The 20195-nt window shown below is 38.3% G+C and overlaps 1 protein-coding gene across 1 annotated transcript in view; it reads left to right on the top strand.

Moving 5' to 3' along the window:
* The window catches only part of LOC120527936, a 131434-nt gene that overhangs the window by 92351 nt on the left and 18888 nt on the right, over window positions 1–20195 (top strand). The window contains exon 5 of the mRNA XM_039751908.1: window positions 12009–12150. Coding sequence (XP_039607842.1) covers window positions 12009–12150 — 142 coding nt within the window. The remainder of the gene's footprint in view (window positions 1–12008; window positions 12151–20195) is intronic.

The raw sequence follows: 20195 nt of genomic DNA on the forward strand, positions 1-20195 counted from the left end.
CTTGATGCTTTTACATTCAAGCATCGCATATTCCCCAATGTAATGACACGATACATTTTAAAATTTTCACATGCCATCTTCTGCTCCAAATTTTTTTTTTTTTTTGCACCTTCACAACAGCATCAGAATGTATGGCAGTGTATTTGAGCAATAGAGAAAAAAATTAAGGACACAGTGTAAAGGTGTTTTCTGTGATTAAAGTGGACATTTTGGCTTTAATCTCAAAATGTGCATTTTAACCTCGTAGTGTACTTTATCATTAAACATTATCTTAAAACCGACCCAAGTCTTAATCACTATGTGCTTCTGGGGCTTCCTTCTTACCTGACAGCAGTGGCAAGCAGCAATAGATCACTACACGGAACACATTAAATGTATGGTATTCCAACTATCTGCACATTTAGAATCCTTATATTTATACATGATATCAATTTCATGATGAAATTGCATTAAAGTATGTATGTTACATTTTACAGATAAATTGTAAACTTTGTTTAAATAATGAATACTGTTAATAATTACACATATAGGGGTGGCACGGTGGCAGAGCAGTAGTGCTGCTGTCTCGCAGGAAGTCATGTCGCCTGGAGTTTACATGTTTTTCTGGTTGGTTTCCACAGTGTGCTCTGGTTTCCTTCCAAAGATATGCGGGTTTGGGGATTTGGTGATGATAAAATGATGCTAGTGTATGTGAGTGCTTGTATTCACCTTGCGATGAGCTGATGCCCCGTCCAGGGATTGTTTCTGCCTCGTGCCCAATGCTAGCTGGAATGGGTATATCCCTGGATTGATGAATTTAATCATTAAACATCCATCTTTTTCAGAGATATTGTGACAAGATGTCCTTGGAATTTAAAGGATGTTTCAGGCAATTTACAACACAGCAAAGCTGAATGTTTTCTCACCGTGATGATATCTCACACTGCCACCTGGTGGAATCTTCCAGGTTTACGTAAAGTATGAGTACAAGTATAAACGGTACAATGCTTGGGAAGCAGTAGCGTCCGCTGGAGCACACATTGCATCGAGTGAAGTATAAACTCGGCCTTACAGCTATCCTCTTGGAGCTGTGTGCTGAACTGGTGCTGGCTTTACAAAGGCAGACATTGAGGAGCTGTGCTCTACTTGCTCCTTTCTTCCAGTCACTATTTCAGTCTATGCCAGCTGTATAGGATGATATTATCCGCTTGTCATACAGATATATAAGCTTTCCTTACACTGTGGTTAAACTGGGAAACATCAAAGTGCAATTTTCAGCCTTGTCCTGTTTTTTCAATGTAATCGGAAGGGCCAATTACATGAACATTACTTTTGCAATGGTGCTGGACCAGTCACATCAGCCAGGGATAAATCACCAAAAGAATGAACTGGCATTACATCATCTATAGCAGAAGAGCTTATATAAATGGCAACTCTGCACTATCGCATGCACTTTTTTCCCTAACTAGTGTGGCAAAAGGCAAGCAATCGTTTTAAGGAGAGTGAGTCACCTCAAAGAGCCATATAAAGAGCAGAGAATATATCTGTTGTGGCGCTCGGTGCCACAGAATTTTTAAAGGCTCGTTCAGAGAATTAATTTGCTTATGTAAATATAAAGCATTTCCACTCTATTAATGTGCTGCTTTAAAGTCCACAGAAAGTGTGTCACATTGTGCAAGCATGCAGCATGCTGCATAATGTGGCACACAATCGAGTCTTGCGCATACCTGAATAGATGCAGTATGATGAACCCGACCCACTAAATGATCAGCCAAATGAGACAGCATTACATCTTCATTTGAATCCAGTAAGCAGAAAGTATAAAAAAAAGTAATCAGATGCAGCATTTATTTTTTAACAAATTCATTTAATTTGTGGTAAATATCTAATAGTAAGCCCTTACATTCCTCTTACATTCCTTAGTTCATTGGCCACATCTCTTACATCATTCGCTATTGAATTTTGAAACTCCAGGAGAGCGTCCATCAGCAAACAGCTAGATGGTCGCCCAGTTCTTTCCAGCAGCATTTCAGGCAAAGGTGTGTGTGCAGCCAGTGCCTGAAGATGTGCTGGGTACAGCAGTACCATCACTATGTGGATTTGTGTCCTCGGCATGGGGGGCAGCATGTATAATATTGTCTGAAACAAATTAAACAGATGGTGGGCTGCAGCTCACCTTTTCATGTCGACTTTGATTTCTGACCACTTTATTATTTCAGTCACTGTTAGACTTTCTGAACTTGAACTTTTGTGTGCCTCCACCATGCTGTATCCCTCAATCAACTAACTTTTGTTGCTTATACCACTGCTTAAGCCAATAAATAGTAAATTTTTCCTTGCCTCCACTTTGCAATCGTTGAAATTTTTATTTTTTCCCCACGTGCTTTTGCCATTGTCTTTCAACAAAGCACTCAACGGAAGGGGCTGTTTATATTGATTTGCATTTTCAAATATGTGGAATTATGGGTGGAGATGGTGTGTGGTTAAGGCATGTGGATGTGCGTTAAATTTCACATTCATTGGGGTTTATGATGGGGAAGTGCGTGCAAGTTAGTATACACAAAGTTTTATACATATGGATATTTTTGTGTATACATACATTTCTAATTTTGTCCATACGCCATGTTTTGGTGTGAATTATACGCACAGTGTTATACATGGGGCCCCTAGGTGTTGGACTGTAAACCACAAATTTAATTATCTATATCCTCACCATTCATTAGGTGTGTGAACAAGAGCAAGTTGCTTTAGCCTACATGTGCTCATGTTGTGTATATATGTAAAATTTTAATTATAGTCTATATACGTGTAAAGCACTTGCATGGGGTATTCTTCTTGTATATTAAATAGTGGTTGACTAATTAGTCATTGTTTTGAGTTTTATTCAACTTACTTGCCCTGCGAAGTAAGGCCATGGTGGCTGTATGTTTGCATTTCAGAAAAAAAAGGATGTCAGTATTGATTGTTACTGCTTGTCAAGAACAGCTAATTGCCATTTTAGAATATAAAAGGGAGCAGTGTTTATCTGAAGTATTTCAGTAAAAACAAATTACATTCCTGAGCACTTATGTGTCATTATTTGCTCATACTTATCTCAACCACTTTAACCAGCAAATTAACAGTCGAAACTGCTTGCTCTGGGCAGGCATCTGAATAATAATTTAAGCTGATACACAAGGGCTTAAATTTTAAACAAGTAAAAAACTAATATTAATAAAACCTAGTATTTGCAAAAATGGCACAAAGACAAAAGTTTCATCCATCACAGATGTGATCAATTTTTTACTACTAAAAATCAAAAGGTAATCCACGTGACAAAGAAATAAACCATCAATCATTTCTAAGCTTTATTTTCCAGGAACTCACCACATACAGTCATGCACTCGTTTTCAATGTACCAGTGTAGACTATCAAAATAAAGTATGTACTTTAAACAGATAGAGACAAATTGCAGCTCTGTAAAATTGATACAGTGGTCCCTTTAAAAATAAAGTGACATTAAATATTCTAAGTGAAAACCTATATGAAAAATTGTTTAATTTGGCTTAAGAGACTACCCAACCAATCTTTCTCTGCAGCCACCGCTGATTTAGTGACTTGCACTACAGTGTCACTGCTTTTAATGGATGAATATTGACTACTGCTGGACTTAATGAAGGGAGTACTTAATTAATTTCTGTAATTTTCAAATGAAAACTCTTACAAAGTCTCTAAATTATAGTTAATCCTGTGGTGTTTGTGCTGGCATTTAACTCTTAATGCACCAGGTAGTTTATTAAACCAGTTCTATCCTAGATATCCTTTGTAGAGTAATAAAGTTTGTGCTTCTTTGAGTGCTTACTTATTACTTCTTCAAGTTATTCTTTAATCCTGGAGTCTCAGGACTTAACATAAGACTTTTGTTAATGAAAGTGTAACAAGTTTCTTAGTTAAGGCCCCACACAGAGGCATCTTTAATCTTAGCAGTTAAGTTGATAAAAAATATTTTATTCTCAGAAAATAACATGCTTAGCATCCTGACTGAGTTGATACTTCAGAGTGACAACACCTGTTTTGTCTCTCTCTCTCTATACATTATTATACATTGACACACTACAGCACTAAAAATGCAGTTGATGGCATTTATTTTGCAGTCAACTTGTCCTTTGAGTCATACTGACCAAAGAGTTCTTCCTTTGTAGGTTTTGCTTGACCCCAATAGGGGCAGACCTCAGGCAAGTTTTGTTAAAAAGCTACATTAAGGCATATTTCATGTCTCCTTAATTTCTACTCTTTTCAGCCTTCATTAAAATCTGACAGAGGAGACCGCACTGGAAGAGATGTAATTATCACAACCTGAAAGGATTGATCAAGGCTCTTAACATGTCTCCTAGATCGTCCTGTGCCTTGTCTAGCGAAATTCAATTTGGCTACTGCTTATGATTTTTTTTTATTATTGCGAAGGGCTAGCATGCCAGATGGAAGCTACTCATCTATCAACTTACCATTTGCATGCATTTCTTTTAAGGTTCTTAGTGTGTTAAGACATTGATGCCCACATTCAGGTGAATACTGCTTCTATGCCTTCTGCAGACTAAAGGTTGTGCCAATGTAAGCTGAAAGGATATTTATGTATTGCTTTATTAGTTTTACACTATGCTTTTCACTTTTTTTCATACTATTCATGTGCAACACCCCACCTCCTTTTAACGGAAAGCAACAGTTCCTGACTACTGATTGTATGTCATTGAGTGACCTCAATCAAAAAAATTGAACATGGAGCACATCAATATGTCTACTGCAAAGAGAACCTTCCTCTGGATGAATATTTACATTCTCTCCAGGACTAAATTAGTTCAGTCTAAGCAGAGGGAATCTAGAAATAAAATGTATGAGCAGTACTTAAATAAAGTGAACATTAGGAAAAGTGAATACCAGCAATCATGTTAAAATTGTTCAAGTAGGAAAAGAAGGACATGTTTTTAAGAGTTTGGTCAAGTGTAGTTATTTTGTAAATACGAAAAATAGGCAAGGAGTAGGAATTACATTAAAACATTGTATGTACTTTTTACAAAGTCAGAATACATTTGTGGGTGAACAATGAACCTGCCATTATGTGGTTTACAGTTCAGTTAATAAACTGTTAGGTTTAATTGCCGACCTAGTACAGCGGTACCATGTTCAATCCAAGTGGAACCTTGCGGCAGCTGGTTTTCATCCCAACCACTTTTTGCTTTTATTTTAAATTCTACCCTAATTGGACAAGCTGTTACATCCCATTTTCTGTCTCTTGATGTTTTTATCTATACTAATAAAAGGCAAAGCCCTCACTCACTCACTCACTCACTCACTCACTCACTCACTCACTCTCCCTCCAACTTCCCATGTAGGCAGAAGGCTGAAATTTGGCAGGCTTATTCCTTACAGCTTACTTACAAAAGTTAAGCAGGTTTCATTTCGAAATTCTACACGTAACGGTCAACAGCGTCCGCCATGTTGAACTTTCTTATTTATGGCCCCATCTTCATGAAATTTGGTAGGTTGCTTCCCTGCGCTAACCAAAACTGATGTACGTACTTATTTTGGTGGTATGACGCCACTGTCGGCCGCCATATTGAACTTTCCAACGTCACTAATTCTCCAACTTCCCGTGTAGGTAGAAGGCTGAAATTTGGCAGGCTTATTCCTTACATCTTACTTACAGAAGTTAAGCAAGTTTCATTTCAAAATTCTACGCATAACGGGCATAACGGTTGACAACATTCGCCATGTTGAACTTTCTTATTTATGGCCCCATCTTCACGAAATTTGGTAGGTGGCTTCCCTGCGCTAACCAAAACCGATGCACGTACTTATTTCAGTGGTATGATACGACCGTTGTAGGTAGAAGGCTGAAATTTGGTACTTATTTCGGTGCTATGATGCCACTGTCGGCCGCCATATTAAACTTTTCAACGGTCTTTGTTACTTATGGGCCCATCTTCAAGAAATTTGGTACGCGGGTTCCCAGCGCTAACTGAATCCTACTTACGTACGTATATACGTCCATAGCCTGCAGCTCGGTCACCGTGTGAGGCGGCGTTGGGCAACGCCTCCCACGTTGTTGGCTGCCTGCCTATATAAGGCCATCCGTCACTCCAGTCTCTACATTCCCTTCCTTGCTTCGCCACGGGATTCACGTCTCCCTGCTGATAACTACAGCCTTTTTATTTAATCCACGGCTTCTCCGCTGTTTTATTGTTTGTTTATTACGATTATAGTTATTGTGTAGGTATTTTAGACTTACTTTACATTGTTCAGGTACCCATTTCCTTTATCATTCCAACCGTACCCCCATTAACATGTGTATCGAGGTGATCACCATCGATCAAAGAACTGTCACTTACCGAGTGGTTTCCATGCCCGGAGATGGCACCTACCTTTTCCATTGTCTTTGTTACATATTGCACGGCCATATCAGGCTCACTCTTGATATCCGGAGGAAAATTGTGTCTTATGTATTGAATGACTGGGACAGGTTCAAGGTGTGGACTGATGACGGTACAGGAGATAATTATTCTACACAGGAGCACTAGAAGTTAAGCCCTTCACCTATGTATCTGCTTGTGAGTTGATGGCTTCCGGTGAATTGTTCGGTTGTTGCTTTGAAGTGTACCGAAATGGCCAAATATTTTACACCTTTCGACAACTTGCAATGCCTCTTAAACATCTTAGATTGACAGGTGACGATTTCAGTAGTGGACACTTTGATGTTTATGAATGTTTAAACTCTCAAAAGCTGGATGTGAAGTTATCGATGAAATGGGTTGTATACTTACAAAGCTTGACAGATGCTGAATGTCTCTTCAACACAAGTCCTACAAATAATGTCGTAATTGTAAATGACACTACTGTGGTTTACTAAATATAGAATAAGAAAAGAAAAATAAAAGACCAGCTAGTTAACTAATGAAAACAATTAGAGGAAAGTGACTCCCTTATTGTGCAAATGGCTGGAACAAAAACCTCCAGCCACAAGGGTCTCCCAGGACTGTTTTTATTAAACACTGGGCTAATAAAATCCTGAAGAACACAGCACAGTCAAAAATACAGCTATCTATTGCCATTCCTATGTTGAGATCAAACCTACCACAGTAAGATACCTTTTTTTAATATCAACGATGGTGGTAGGTTGAACATTAACAACCCCTTTAGAGAGGAAAGTACATTTACATGTTTTCACTTATCCAATTCCACTTGCAGAAGAGGTTAACATAATCGAGTAAATATCATTCTGAAGAAATGTTTGGAAAGTGTTACAGGACAGGCTACAAAATTGATCATCACAAGTGAAGGGATTTAAACCAAACAGAACAAAGCAAGATTAGTTAATCTTTCCATAGCTACAAGAACCTATCATTAAAGCCATTATCAATTACACATATCTTCACAACACCAGAGACCCTTCAAACATTTCTTAAACACAGTGAAAGAGTCAAGAGGTTCAGATTGGGATGGGCAACTCCTTCCACTAGCTAGGAACTCTACAGGTGCCGCTCATAAAATTAGAATATCATGACAAAGTTGATTTATTTCAGTAGTTCCATTCAAAAAGTGAAACTTGTATTTTAGATTCATTCATTACACACATACTGATGTATTTCAAATGTTTATTTCTTTTAATTTTGATTATTATAACTGACAACTAATGAAAGTCCCAAATTCAGTATCTCTGAAAATTAGAACATTGTGAAAAAGTTCAATATTGAAGAAACCTGGTGCCACACTCTAATCAGCTAATTAACTCAAAACACTTGCAAAAGCCTTTAAATGGTCTCTCAGTCTAGTTTTGTAGGCTACACAATCATGGGAAGACTGCTGACTTGACAGTTGTCCAAAAGACGGCCATTGACACCTTGCACAAGGAGGGCAAGACACAAAAGGTCATTGCTAAAGAGGCTGGCTGTTCACAGAGCTCTGTGTCCAAGCACATTAATAGAGAGGCGAAGGGAAGGACAAGATGTGGTAGAAAAAAGTTTACAAGCAATAGGGATAACCGCACCCTGGAGAAGATTGTGAAGCAAAACCCATTTAAAACTGTGGGGGAGATTAACAAAGAGTGGACTGCAGCTGGAGTCAGTGCTTCAAGAACCACCACGCACAGACGTATGCAAGACATGGGTTTCAGCTGTCGCATTCCTTGTGTCAAGCCACTCTTGAACAAGAGACAGCGTCAGAAGCATCTCGCCTGGGCTAAAGACAAAACTGCTGCTGAGTGGTACAAAGTTATGTTCTCTGATGAAAGTAAATTTTGCATTTCCTTTGGAAATCAAGGTCCCAGAGTCTGGGGGAAGAGAGGAGAGGCACAGAATCCATGTTGCTTGAGGTCCAGTGCAAAGTTTCCACAGTCGGTGACCGTGTGGGGTGCCATGTCATTTGCTGGTGTTGGTCCATTGCGTTTTCTGAGGTCCAAGGTCAACGCAGCCGTCTACCAGGAAGTTTTAGAGTACTTCATGCTTCCTGCTGCTGACGAACTTTATGGAGATGCAGATTTCATTTTCCAACAGGACCTGGCACCTGCACAAAGTGCCAAAGCTACAAGTACCTGGTTTAAGGACCATGGTATCCCTGTTCTTGATTAGCCAGCAAACTCTCCTGACCTTAACCCCATAGAAAATCTATGGGGTATTGTGAAGAGGAAGATGCAATACGCCAGACCCAACAATTCAGAAGAGCTGAAGGCCACTATCAGAGCAACATGAGCTCTCATAACACCTGAGCAGTGCCACAGACTGATCGACTCCATGCCACGCCGCATTGCTGCAGTAATCCAGGCCAAAGGAGCCCCAACTAAATATTGAGTGCTGTACATGCTCATACTTTTCATGTTCATACCTTTCAGTTGGCCAACATTTCTAAAAAATCCTTTTTTTTGCATTGGTCTTAATTGATATTCTAACTGTCCAAGATACTGAATTTGGGACTTTCATTAGTTGTTAGTTATAATCATTTAAATTAAAAGAAATAAACATTAATATACAATACTAATATACAAGTTTTACATTTTGAATGGAATTACTGAAATAAATCAACTTTGTCATGATATTCTAATTTTATGACTGGCACCTGTTTATGAAAAGAGTCAGGATCGAAATTTGATGCCACATAGGAGTAATACCAGCAGACACCATTCAAATACTAAAGTGGCTGACATGTATCAAAGGACCTCATGAGTACCTAAATATAAATGGAGGCTAATCCATTAACTACTCCATAGGCAAGCATCACAGAATTAAGTTAAATGTGTGCTGCTATAGTGACCCAGTGAAGTGACATGGGTCTTTGCTGGTTCAATACAAGACAAGCCACCGCATTCTGATTCTTCTACAGTAACTTGGTAGGACAAGTGGGCATTCCTGCTAGCAGATAGTTAAAGTAGTAAAGGTATGAAAAGACCAATGACTGGTGCAGATGTTGTGCTGCATACTCCCATTAGATATGGTCATGCAGATATAGAGTGAATCTGGATGAACAAGAGACAAGTGCAATGTGCTCGGTGAAGGACAGGTGGTCTTCACTTATTGTGCTGTTCTCAAAAAGCTTCTTGCATATTTCATTGGCCCTATCTTTTTCAAGCTACTTGCACTACAGGAGTTTGATGCACCGTGATCCTGCTAGTGAAGGAGATCATCTCTTCAGGGATGAAGGCCGTTTTGACAGCTGTTAAACCTTCAAAATCTCTTTCCTCAAAATGCTAATGGTCCCATCCACTGGTCAATTAATATTCAAAAAAGATAGGATTAGAGAAACTTGAGCACAGGGTTGAAAACATCAACAATGACTAAATATCCACACGTTCAAAGTTCAGGCTTCTTTATTAAATGTGAAGTGTTTGCCTTTAATGGGGCTTTTGTGTAGAATGTAGACTGAAACAGACTGTTTTTTAATTTTAAAATATTTATATGGCCTTTATCAATAAAACACAGGAGGCTTGTGCAGTATTGATGAAGACTCCTGCACTTTTTAGGGTTCTTTCAGTCCTTAAAGTTGTTTGGTTAAGTTTATTCCTTCCTACAGCCTTTTTTATTAGTTGCCTCATGTTGAAGGTTTTTTTTTCAGGGCCAAAAAACTGCATCCCACAACATTCCTCACCTGTGTATCTGTGTGCCACTCCTGATTTCTCAGAGGCCTTTGGTAGTTTTCTTAATTTCTCTGTAGAGCCTGGCTGTCGTGATGGCAAAAGATGAAGTACAACTGCTTTTTTTTCTTTCACTTAGCTAACCTGAGAGTTAGAGGGCTCTGTCCAATTACCAAACCAGAATCTTTTATTTGGAAAATAATTATCCTGTCAAGTATCCTAACAGGCTTTGAGGCTCACAGCTCATTCAGTCTTTTTCTCCAGGGTTATGCTTTTCATCACTTCTGTTCCAGGGAGGGATGTACAGGCTCACTTCAGTGGGTCAACTGGGAAAAGACATTGCAGCAACTCAGTGCAGCCATCTAATTGGAAGACCTCTTTTTTTATTATGATTTAGGATGGATTTTAAACTTTGCATAAACCAAAGAGTTTAGTAGCTTCAGTGACATTTTTTTTTGTCTTTTAAAATTGCCTATTCATCCTACCTCCCATCCATCCATTTATCATGCAAAATTACACATTTACTTATGTTTATAAAGATCTAATTGTGAATCCAAGATGGACAATGTGATGTGTGCAGTGGAAGTCCTTCAACAAGCTCTTTGTTATAGGGGCATCAACTGAAAATCCATGAGCAGTTTTAGTCTTAATGCTTCAGAGTCTGGCTCTGTGCCTTTCAGTCTTGTGGTGTTACTTTGGAAAAACATCACTCTTCAGTTAACAGATAACAGTAAGCTGGCAAATTAATTTCTCAGTGTTAGTTAATGCTAGGTAGTAAGAAGGCCAAGCTGCCCATAATGAGAGGTCCTTGATAAGAATGATCTAACCATTGAAAGATTGAAAACCTCTATGAATCATCTAGCAATAAGTGGATGAGCATTCCAATCATCTTGGACATTCTAACATAAGCTACTTTTTGCTTGATTGTAGCATCTTAGCTAGAAGCTAAGTTGGCAAAAGAAGCAGGGAAGTAAAAATACAGGGTTGCTGCAAGTCAGTTTTTAAATACTTTGTTGTATATTGGTTTATTTATAAGTCAATAATGAACAACATGATTTCACCAGTGGACTTTTTGAAGCCCAACACTTCAGAATACAAATCTGTCATGTTATGATATATTGTTATAAGAGACAATTTGCGGAAAATTGATATTGCTTACGTTAAAAGTATGTTTTGAAAGGTTTATACTGAGACAAAAAATCCTAAACTGTATAAACCTAGTTTCTCTGGTGCCTCATCTCTAGAATACTGATGCAGGTCAAAGAAACCTCATTCTTGTTACACAACAGAATGGCAGATTGTCTATTGGTTGCTAGGCTGCAGCAATCCGTAAGCTTAGAGGAGGGCTGGATGGCTCAATTAGAGTAGAACTACAGACCAGGCAGCTTAGATAATGTTCTACAATGACTAAAAATAGAACTGCATGTATTTGTGTTTATTTTTTTATGCACGCTATTTGAACTATTTTTATTGCAGCAGCTCCCATTCCTTTTCTCTGTCTGGTGCCTATCCTGTCCAGTTCAGGTTTGAATGATATCAAATGTGCTCAGTTTCAATTGTAAAATTAGGTTTAATTCATTAACTGAAGCTATGTAAAGATTTTATTCTGAACACCATTTTTAGAAAGTCCGGGCTTCTATTAAATAAAGTTATGTATTTTAATTCATTCTTGATCATCATGGTGCCGGAGAGTGGTCATATGTTGCATGTTGTTTGGACATGCAAATAAGAATTTTACAGTATTATGTACATGAGTCAGGACTACCACTACATCATCATGCATACTGTATAGAATCCTTCAGAATGTATATAGCTGAGTGAGCATATTTACCATTGACAGTGACCCCTTATTGCATATGACTTGCAGTTCTGTCTGGAATGTTGCCCGTGTTAATCTGCTGTGTGTGTGTTTTTTTTGTTTTTTGTTTTGCAGCCCACATCCAGTAAAACCTCTAAATACATCAGTATTGGAGAAGCATGAATCTGGTGTGCCTACTGGACTAGACAAACTCAAGTCTACCATTCAGCCAATATTCCAGTTGTCACATGGACAGCACAAGGATAACACCGTCAAGGTAAGTTTGTATTGTTGCCTTCTGTCCATCCATTTCCTAAGTCATTTATACACTGGTGTGTCCCTAGGGACCAGAGCCTACCCTTGCTATAGTGATGGCAAAGTGTGAATCAACCCTGGATACCACACAAGTTCATTGCTGGGCCACATTTTCCATGTATGCACTAACTCTTATTTATACTGGGACAATTTAGAGACATACACTTCTGTCTATTACGTAAAATAAGGTTACAAAAGAAAAATTATTTAAACAATACTGTCTAATCTGAATCCATGATACATTTATCAAGATAGCCAAATTTATGTATAATAATTAGAATACATTAAATAGCCATAGATGTGATTTCATGTTCTACAAGTACAGTAATGATTATTTTACATTTCAACTATAGCAATCAATACTTTTTTTTTTTTGGTTTAATCATTTAGGCACAGTAAGTATAAATAAGGTAGCACAGTCTCATTGTGGTTAGCAATACTAACACACAGATCCAGCATCTGGTTACCCTGCATATAGAGTTTTTACATATTATGCTCATGTCTGTGTGGATGATCATAAGGCACTCAGATTTTCCTCCCATTTCTCAAAGTTTTGTGTGCATCTTAGGTTTAAAAGTAGGCTTCTGTATTGGATTAGTTGGGTTTGAGAAGTTGTTATGCTATGTATACTGGGTTTATATTAGTAAGTCAGTGGAAAACTTCCAGAGCGTCTGTATGTAAAATTAGAATGATAAAGTGAACAGCCATTTAATTCCCTTATTTACTCTGAAAGTGACAGCTGTAAAGAAATAAATATAGGTATTCACAGGTATTTATGAGTACATGTATGAAATATAAGGAGAGGTTCCCAAGTAGAATAGCAGCAAAAGAATGCCACAGGACAATGGAAGGGGCTAGGGCTTCCAAAGAGACAGAGAGAGAGAGCATTATCAACAAAAATGTGAGTTTTCATGCCAGCATGGGAAGGACACCTGATGTGGTTAATCCAGGGAAATGAGAGAGAAAAGTGCATTGGAAGCATTGCAAGAGGCCAGAAGACCATCTAAATAATGAAATGCACAAACTGGGTGAGACCATATTATCCTTTAAATGTGGGGGCTGAGTAGACAAGATGCCATTAGTTTTTCCTCTAACTTTTTAGGTGAAGGTGCATAGAAATAAAACTGTGTTGACCATTTAAGTCAGTCAGTCAGTCCAAATGCTGCCCAAGAAACCTGACCTTAAGGCACTTTAGGTGAGACAGAGTGATCTAATTCTAAGTAAGTTGCCGAGGTTCGTAGGAATGGGTGTAAAGTTTCCTCAAGCCAGAACCAAAACAAGATCAGAGAGAAAATCTTTTTTATGTTACTTAAGGTGGGCAAGTGGGCAACCTGCAACATAAAGCAAAAAGTATAAGTAGTACTCGTCTATAATGTCTGTCTGTTCCTTTGTACTTTGTGTTCTTCCTTTATATGTTTACACACAAATAAAAATGAGTTTGCTTGCAGCCAGTTGCAGATACCATGAGTAGTAGGGTTAACACACATTTCTTTTTGATTGTTCCTTTATCCATTCCTGCCTACAATCCTGGGTAAAACAGAGAAGAATGCATTGCAGAAATCCCATATCCTATGGAGAGATCAAGTTTAAACATGACATTAAAAAACTGCAGGTATGACAGTTACTGTAAAAGCACAGACAGTCATTTTAATACAAATGATATCCTTCCAATAATGCAGAACCTCAATGCAATAGCATTGTCTTTACTGTACCTTATGCAAGATTATTTTGGTAATACCGTATATGTTTGTGTCAAGTATCCCCGAGTCCTACTCAGACTAAGTGAATGCAGTACTCAGCTTTGAGGCCTGTCTTGCACAGATGGAGTAATACTGATGATACAAGGATCATGAATTGCAGTTATCCTGGCTTTGTCTGGTATACTCTACTAACAGCAGGACATGAAAATAGCAATCTGATCTGTAAAGTCGTAAGATCTTTGCAAAGTGTAGTGAAGGAATAAATCTCAGATTTGTTCATTTGCATACTCAATGTATACTGTGGCTATAAAAAGTGATTAAGCTTGTCATATTTAGGTATACAATTAAAAGGAGGATGACATTTTTACAGACTGCTGCTTGTGGATTCCTGGAAGGTAGCTTTAAGTTTTCCAGGCAGCAACATAAGTGGATTTATGGTGCCTACATTCTGATTGTTTATATGAAGAGTGAGTACTCCATAACTTTCAGAAATGCAGTGTTACAATTGAAGTGATTTTTGCAATTTTCCATTTAAGGAGAAAGTAAGTTAGTAATGTTTGAATCTGCTGTTATTTGGAGTATACCAGACTACACATGGAGGGAAGCAATTAAGCCACATTGAAGAACACAAGGGTGATGCTTATAGAAAGGTGTTGATCATAACACTGATTGGTAATTTCGTCAGATGTATGAGACAAATTAGGAGGAAATTTTTATTGAATGTCTGAAAGAGAATGTGAGTAGAAACTATTATGACACATGGGTAACAGGAGTGAGAGTTGTTTTGGGAGCATCTGGTTTGATTGGTAATTGGGAAGCAATGAAAAATGTCTGGATGAAAACAACAGACGTTGGCAGCTGTGTAAAGGGAATCTAGAGACACAAGGAGGCGGCATTATATAAGAAAACAATTTTAAAACATAAGATTCTATGAAAATAAAAAGAGCAGAAATAAAACAAGACAATCTATAAGGGAGATGCAGTGCCTATAAAAATGTTTACCCCTTGGAGTTTTCACATTTTGCTGTTATGCCACATTGAATCACAGTGGACTTAATTTGGCTTTATTTTCACTGATAAACAGAAAAAGACTCTTTAATATGTAAGTGAAAACTGATCTCTGCAAAGTGGTCTAAATTAATTGCAAATATAAAACACAAAATAATTGATATGATACATCTAAATCATTGCTGGTACAGCCAGCAACCTTGCCCTTGATAACAGCAAAACCAAGGAGCTGGTCATAGTTTTCAGGAAGCCGAAAGTTTTTCCACATTCCCATCTTCATTTTGGGGGGGCAAGCTATTTAGAGGGTGAGCAGGTTTCAAATTCCCCATAATTACCCTCACTGGTCAGTTGAAGTGAGCACACCACATTTTGGTTTTTGTCAAGAGGTCCCACCAACTCCTTTATTTCCTCAGATGTGAGGGAAGGGAAGTTATTTCTATCTGTTCTCACAAATCAAGTCGTGGAAAGCAGAGAGGTACAGACGCGGCCACACTGTACATACTGTATATTGTATGCAATACACAAGTACATGCACAATATAATTGTACAGTTTTTCATGTCTGTTGTAGTTAAGTGGGCTGTAAATGCTGAAACTTGGATCGTTAGAGTCTTTAAAATTTATGGGGACTTTTTACCTGTTGGGTTAGTGTTTATAGTTTATACCTGTGTCTTAATTTACTGGTTCCAGCTACCCCTTATGTCTTTAGTTGTTTCATTTAGCTGATTTTGTGATGGCCAGTGTGCATTATATAGTTCTAATTAGCTTTCTTCCTTCATACAAACTCTTCATTATATGTAGTCCTTTGTACTGATTTATGTTTCGTAACATCATAGCATACTTAAGGGTAAGGTCTGAAGTTTTTATTTAACATTTGGCAATAACAGTTGTTTAATATGTATACAGAGGCTGCAACTTGGAAAACCCAATCAGTTACAAATATCTGTCAGCAAATTATCTCCATACTAATACATAAATGAAATTGGTCATTGTAATGTGATAGTATGCAAGACATAACCATGAATAAAATATAACCTATTCCAATCATGCTAGTGTGAGAGCTGGGAAATGCTGATAAAGGGCACTAGGTGAATCACCGTGCCCATTAAAACCTCAATTTGCCATTAGGAATGCTTGATTATCAAGCCATTTCTGTCTATCTCCATGGTTTTTGAAAATAGTACAGGATAAAAGGCGTTTTTCTGGCACCTGAAAACCAGAATATTGTGGCTAAGAAAGTGGAAAAACCCCTAAATAAAAACAGCCATGTTCCTGCATGGCATAAAAAGTGATTGAAAGCAAAGCTAAAAGTTTAGACCCATCCTGAAAAATTGTGGAAAGCAAATATCTTGAGCACGAGATCATTAAACTTGATTCTAAATTCTAAACTATGCCAGATGAGTGTAGGAGTGTTAGAAATGTTTAGGCATTCCCTGTAGGTAATGCACACCAGAATTCCCTTAGTGTGAAGTGGACAAGGTCCTGCAAAGGCCAGGACTGTGCCTTAGAAAAAATATATGATAGGGTGGAGTATTAGGTTTGGTACTTTGAATGTTAGATCAATGGTGAGTAGGGCTAGAGAAATAGTGGATATATTAGATAGGTAGATAGATGTACTTTGTGGCCAGCAAATATGGCGGAAGGAAGCACATGTTAGTGCTAGGGAGCTATTTAATGATTTTAAGTGCAGGATGCAGTAGTGGACACCTTAAGGGTAGTAAATAATGGGAAAGTTAGGTATTTAATAGGAATAGAAGAACAGTAGATATATACAGGTATTTAGAAGAAATTGGTGAAAAGTTTTTTTGGAAGGTAACAAAGACCATAAAACAGCAAAAACTACATTTGGAAAGGACTATATAATTGGTGCAAATTGAAATATCCTGCAGAGTGAAAGAGATATTAAGCGTAAATGGTGCACTTACTACTCTAGGAGCAACTGTTAAATCTAGAGAACAATAGGGAGAGCCCAAAATATGTGGAAAGGTAGAAGATCCAGTGATGAAAATACAAACATTGGAAATTAAGAAGACATTCAAAAAGATGAATGTAGATACAGCATCTGGACCTTCAGGAAGAAGAGAAAGAGGACAGGCTGCTGAAAACATTGAAAGTTCAGTGGGATAAGAAAAAGATCCCAGATGACTGAATGAAGAAATGTACTAATTGCTTTGTTTAAAAACAAGTTAGATGTACTGAATTATGGTAACTGTTGAGGGGTTGGGTTAATGCAGTACTTGCTGAAAATGTTAGAAAGAGTAATACGTGATAAATTATGTGAATTTTAGGACAGATGATATACAGTATTGGTTCATTAAATGTAAAAGAAAGATAGATGCAATGTTTTGTGAATGGCAGGTTCAGTAGAAAAGGTTAGTGAGAAATGATTAGTTATATTATTTACTTATAGATTAGGATTTGACTCAATACAGGGTCTTGAGGATGTAGTGTTTTGGTGTCTAAAGAATAAATAATATATGATATATTGGTAGCCAACAGTGGGAAATAAATATTGAGAGAAAGAATTCTTTAAAGAATACTCCACTGTGCTGTTAACTTGTTAGAAATTCTGAAATTACATTTTTTAATGCATCCCTAAATATGTTAATTTAATCTGATCAATTTGACTGTGCTTCACACTTAATGATGCAGCATCTGATGAATTCAAGTCCTTTGCTAGTACTGACAGGTCACCACCGATTGATTGCTTCCCATGTTGTTTCTTGATAATCAACTTCATTCATACACACCAGTAAAGTTGCCACCTGTCCCTTATAATATGGCATCATCCCATAGTGGAACATGAAGTGCTGGGTACTATATTGAATCAATAAGAGATGCAATTTGACCTTTATTTTCATACACATCATTTCATATATACACTACGTCTTCAAAGTGCAGAGAATATCTTAAGAACAGTTAAAATCCAATCAGTTATACAAGCAGAGTGAGTTTTAGTTTCGTTTCACGCTAATGTTGCAAACAGACAAGCGCTGATTGAGATTGCGTGTTAGTGTCACCCTTACCATTATGCTGCAATCACACATATATATTAAAAAGAAAAAAAAGTCACAGTATAGCAGAATGTCTACAACAAGACACTACACCCATTCGTATCTGCTAATGCAAGTCCACCCGTGAAATGTAAGAGGCCTTTGAAGTACAGGTATGATCAGTGGGAGACAGAAAATCAGTGGCTCAGCCCTGTCCCTGGTGCTGAATATGCTTGACCATTGAGCTTTTTGGTTGCTTTTTTGGTCAAACATGGAGGGATATCTGACCTGAAACAGCACGGTGCAGGTGCCACCATTATCCAAGCATGTAAAGGGTAGATGGCACAATGACTTGATTCCTTATGGCTCACTCACACTTCCCCCAAGGCAGACATGGTATGTTGTTGTTCAGTTAATTTTACGTTAACTACTATAGTCTACATTAGCCTACATTTGCATTAACATTTACTTAGTTTGCAGATGCCTTTATCCAAAGTAATTTACAACATTTGAGATACAATTGGTTGCGTTCCTCTTCTTTTTCCAGTTGGAGCACAGGCAGGTGAAATGACTTGCTCAGGTCCACACAGCGTTAATGGCAGGATATTGTGAAAGGCGCTACATAGGCACCTGACCCGACACAGACTCAAACCCGGAGGCACGTATAAAACAAAAGAACTTTTTATTTTCTTCACCTGTGAGGCACGTCTTCCCCGTGACCTCCACAGGCACAACAAAGTCCCCAGTACACAAATAAAGCACTTAAAACACACTCTTCTCTGGCACCACCACTCCTCCTCCAAGCTTCGTTCTCCTCCTCCCGACTCCGGCAATTGAGTGGTGGTTACTGGACCCTTTTATAGTCCACCCGGAAGTGCTCCTGATGGTTGATTGGCAAGTTCTGGCTGCACTTCCGGGTGTGGCGAATACGCTGCCCAAATGGACTAAGGAGTCCCAGCTGAAGCACCCCAGGCAGTGCCTGAGGGACCCAACAGGGCTGCACCCAACTCCAATTCCCATAATAATAATAATAATAATACATTTTATTTATATAGCGCCTTTCCCATGCTCAAGGCACTTACAGAATATAAGAAAGAACGGCAGGGTATACAGTATATAGCATAGCATAGTACAAAGCAAATAAATAAATAAAGAAGATTAAGACAGTAAATTCAGAAAAAGCCTAACAGACAACAGAATTGATGGTCTAGCACACACATACAGGTTGCATGAGCATCTTGACAGAGAGGTAAACTGAGAGAAGGGAATGAAGTCAAGAGAGCTAAAAGCCTTCCTGAACAGATGAGTTTTAGTTGTTTTTAAAAGAATTCATGGAGTCAGCTGACCTGATTAATTTGGTAGGTCATTCCAGAGTCTGGGCTATACAGCTGAAGGCCCTGTCACCCATGGAGTGTAGATTAGTGTGGGGCACAACAAGATTGCCAGAATCAGAGGACCTTAGTGGGCGGGCAGGCACATAGTGATGGAGAAGGTCACTGATGTAGTTTGGTGAGTTTATTTAAGGCTTTGTAGGTTATTAGTAGGATTTTATATTCGATTCTGTAAGACACAGGGCCAGTGAAGAGGAGCAGGATGGGTGTGATGTGCTCGCTGCTGCTGGTTCGAGTAAGGACTCTTGCAGCTGAGTTTTGAATAAGCTGGAGCTGTGATATAAGATTAGAAGGGGCACCTGCCAGCAGAGTTACAATAGTCTATGCGGGATGTGATAAAAGCATGGACAAGTTTCTCAGCATTAGAAAAGGAGAGGAAGGAGCGAACACGGATATGTTACGGAGGTGAAAGTAAGAAAGTTTCTTAATGTGATTTATGTGGACGGAATAAGAAAGGGAGGAATCAAAAATGACACCAAGATTCTTTGCAGTAGAGGCAGGTCTGATGAGATCACCACCAAGATGGACTGGGAAGGAGCTCATTTTATTAAGTTGCATTTTAGTCCCAATTTGCAGGAGTTCAGTTTTGTTGCAGTTTAATTTTAAAGAGTTCTGCTCCATCCAGGTTTTAATTTCACTAAGGCAGGTTGTGAGCTGAGAAAGCTCTGATGAAGTTCCACTTTTAACATTGAAGTAGAGTTGAGTATCATCTGCATAAAATGATAGCCCAGTCCATAGCTACGAATAATATGGCCAAGGGAAGCATATAAATACAGAAGAGAAGAGGGCCGAGGACAGAGCCCTGAGGAACTCCTTGTGTGACTGGCGCTGAGCTGGATCTGCTGTTGCCAAGACTAACAAACTCTTGCCTATCAGTCAGATAGGACTTGAACCACTGGAGGGCAGTGCCAGAGATA

The sequence above is a fragment of the Polypterus senegalus genome, chromosome 4, assembly GCF_016835505.1.
Source record: "Polypterus senegalus isolate Bchr_013 chromosome 4, ASM1683550v1, whole genome shotgun sequence".
Lineage (NCBI taxonomy): Eukaryota > Metazoa > Chordata > Cladistia > Polypteriformes > Polypteridae > Polypterus > Polypterus senegalus.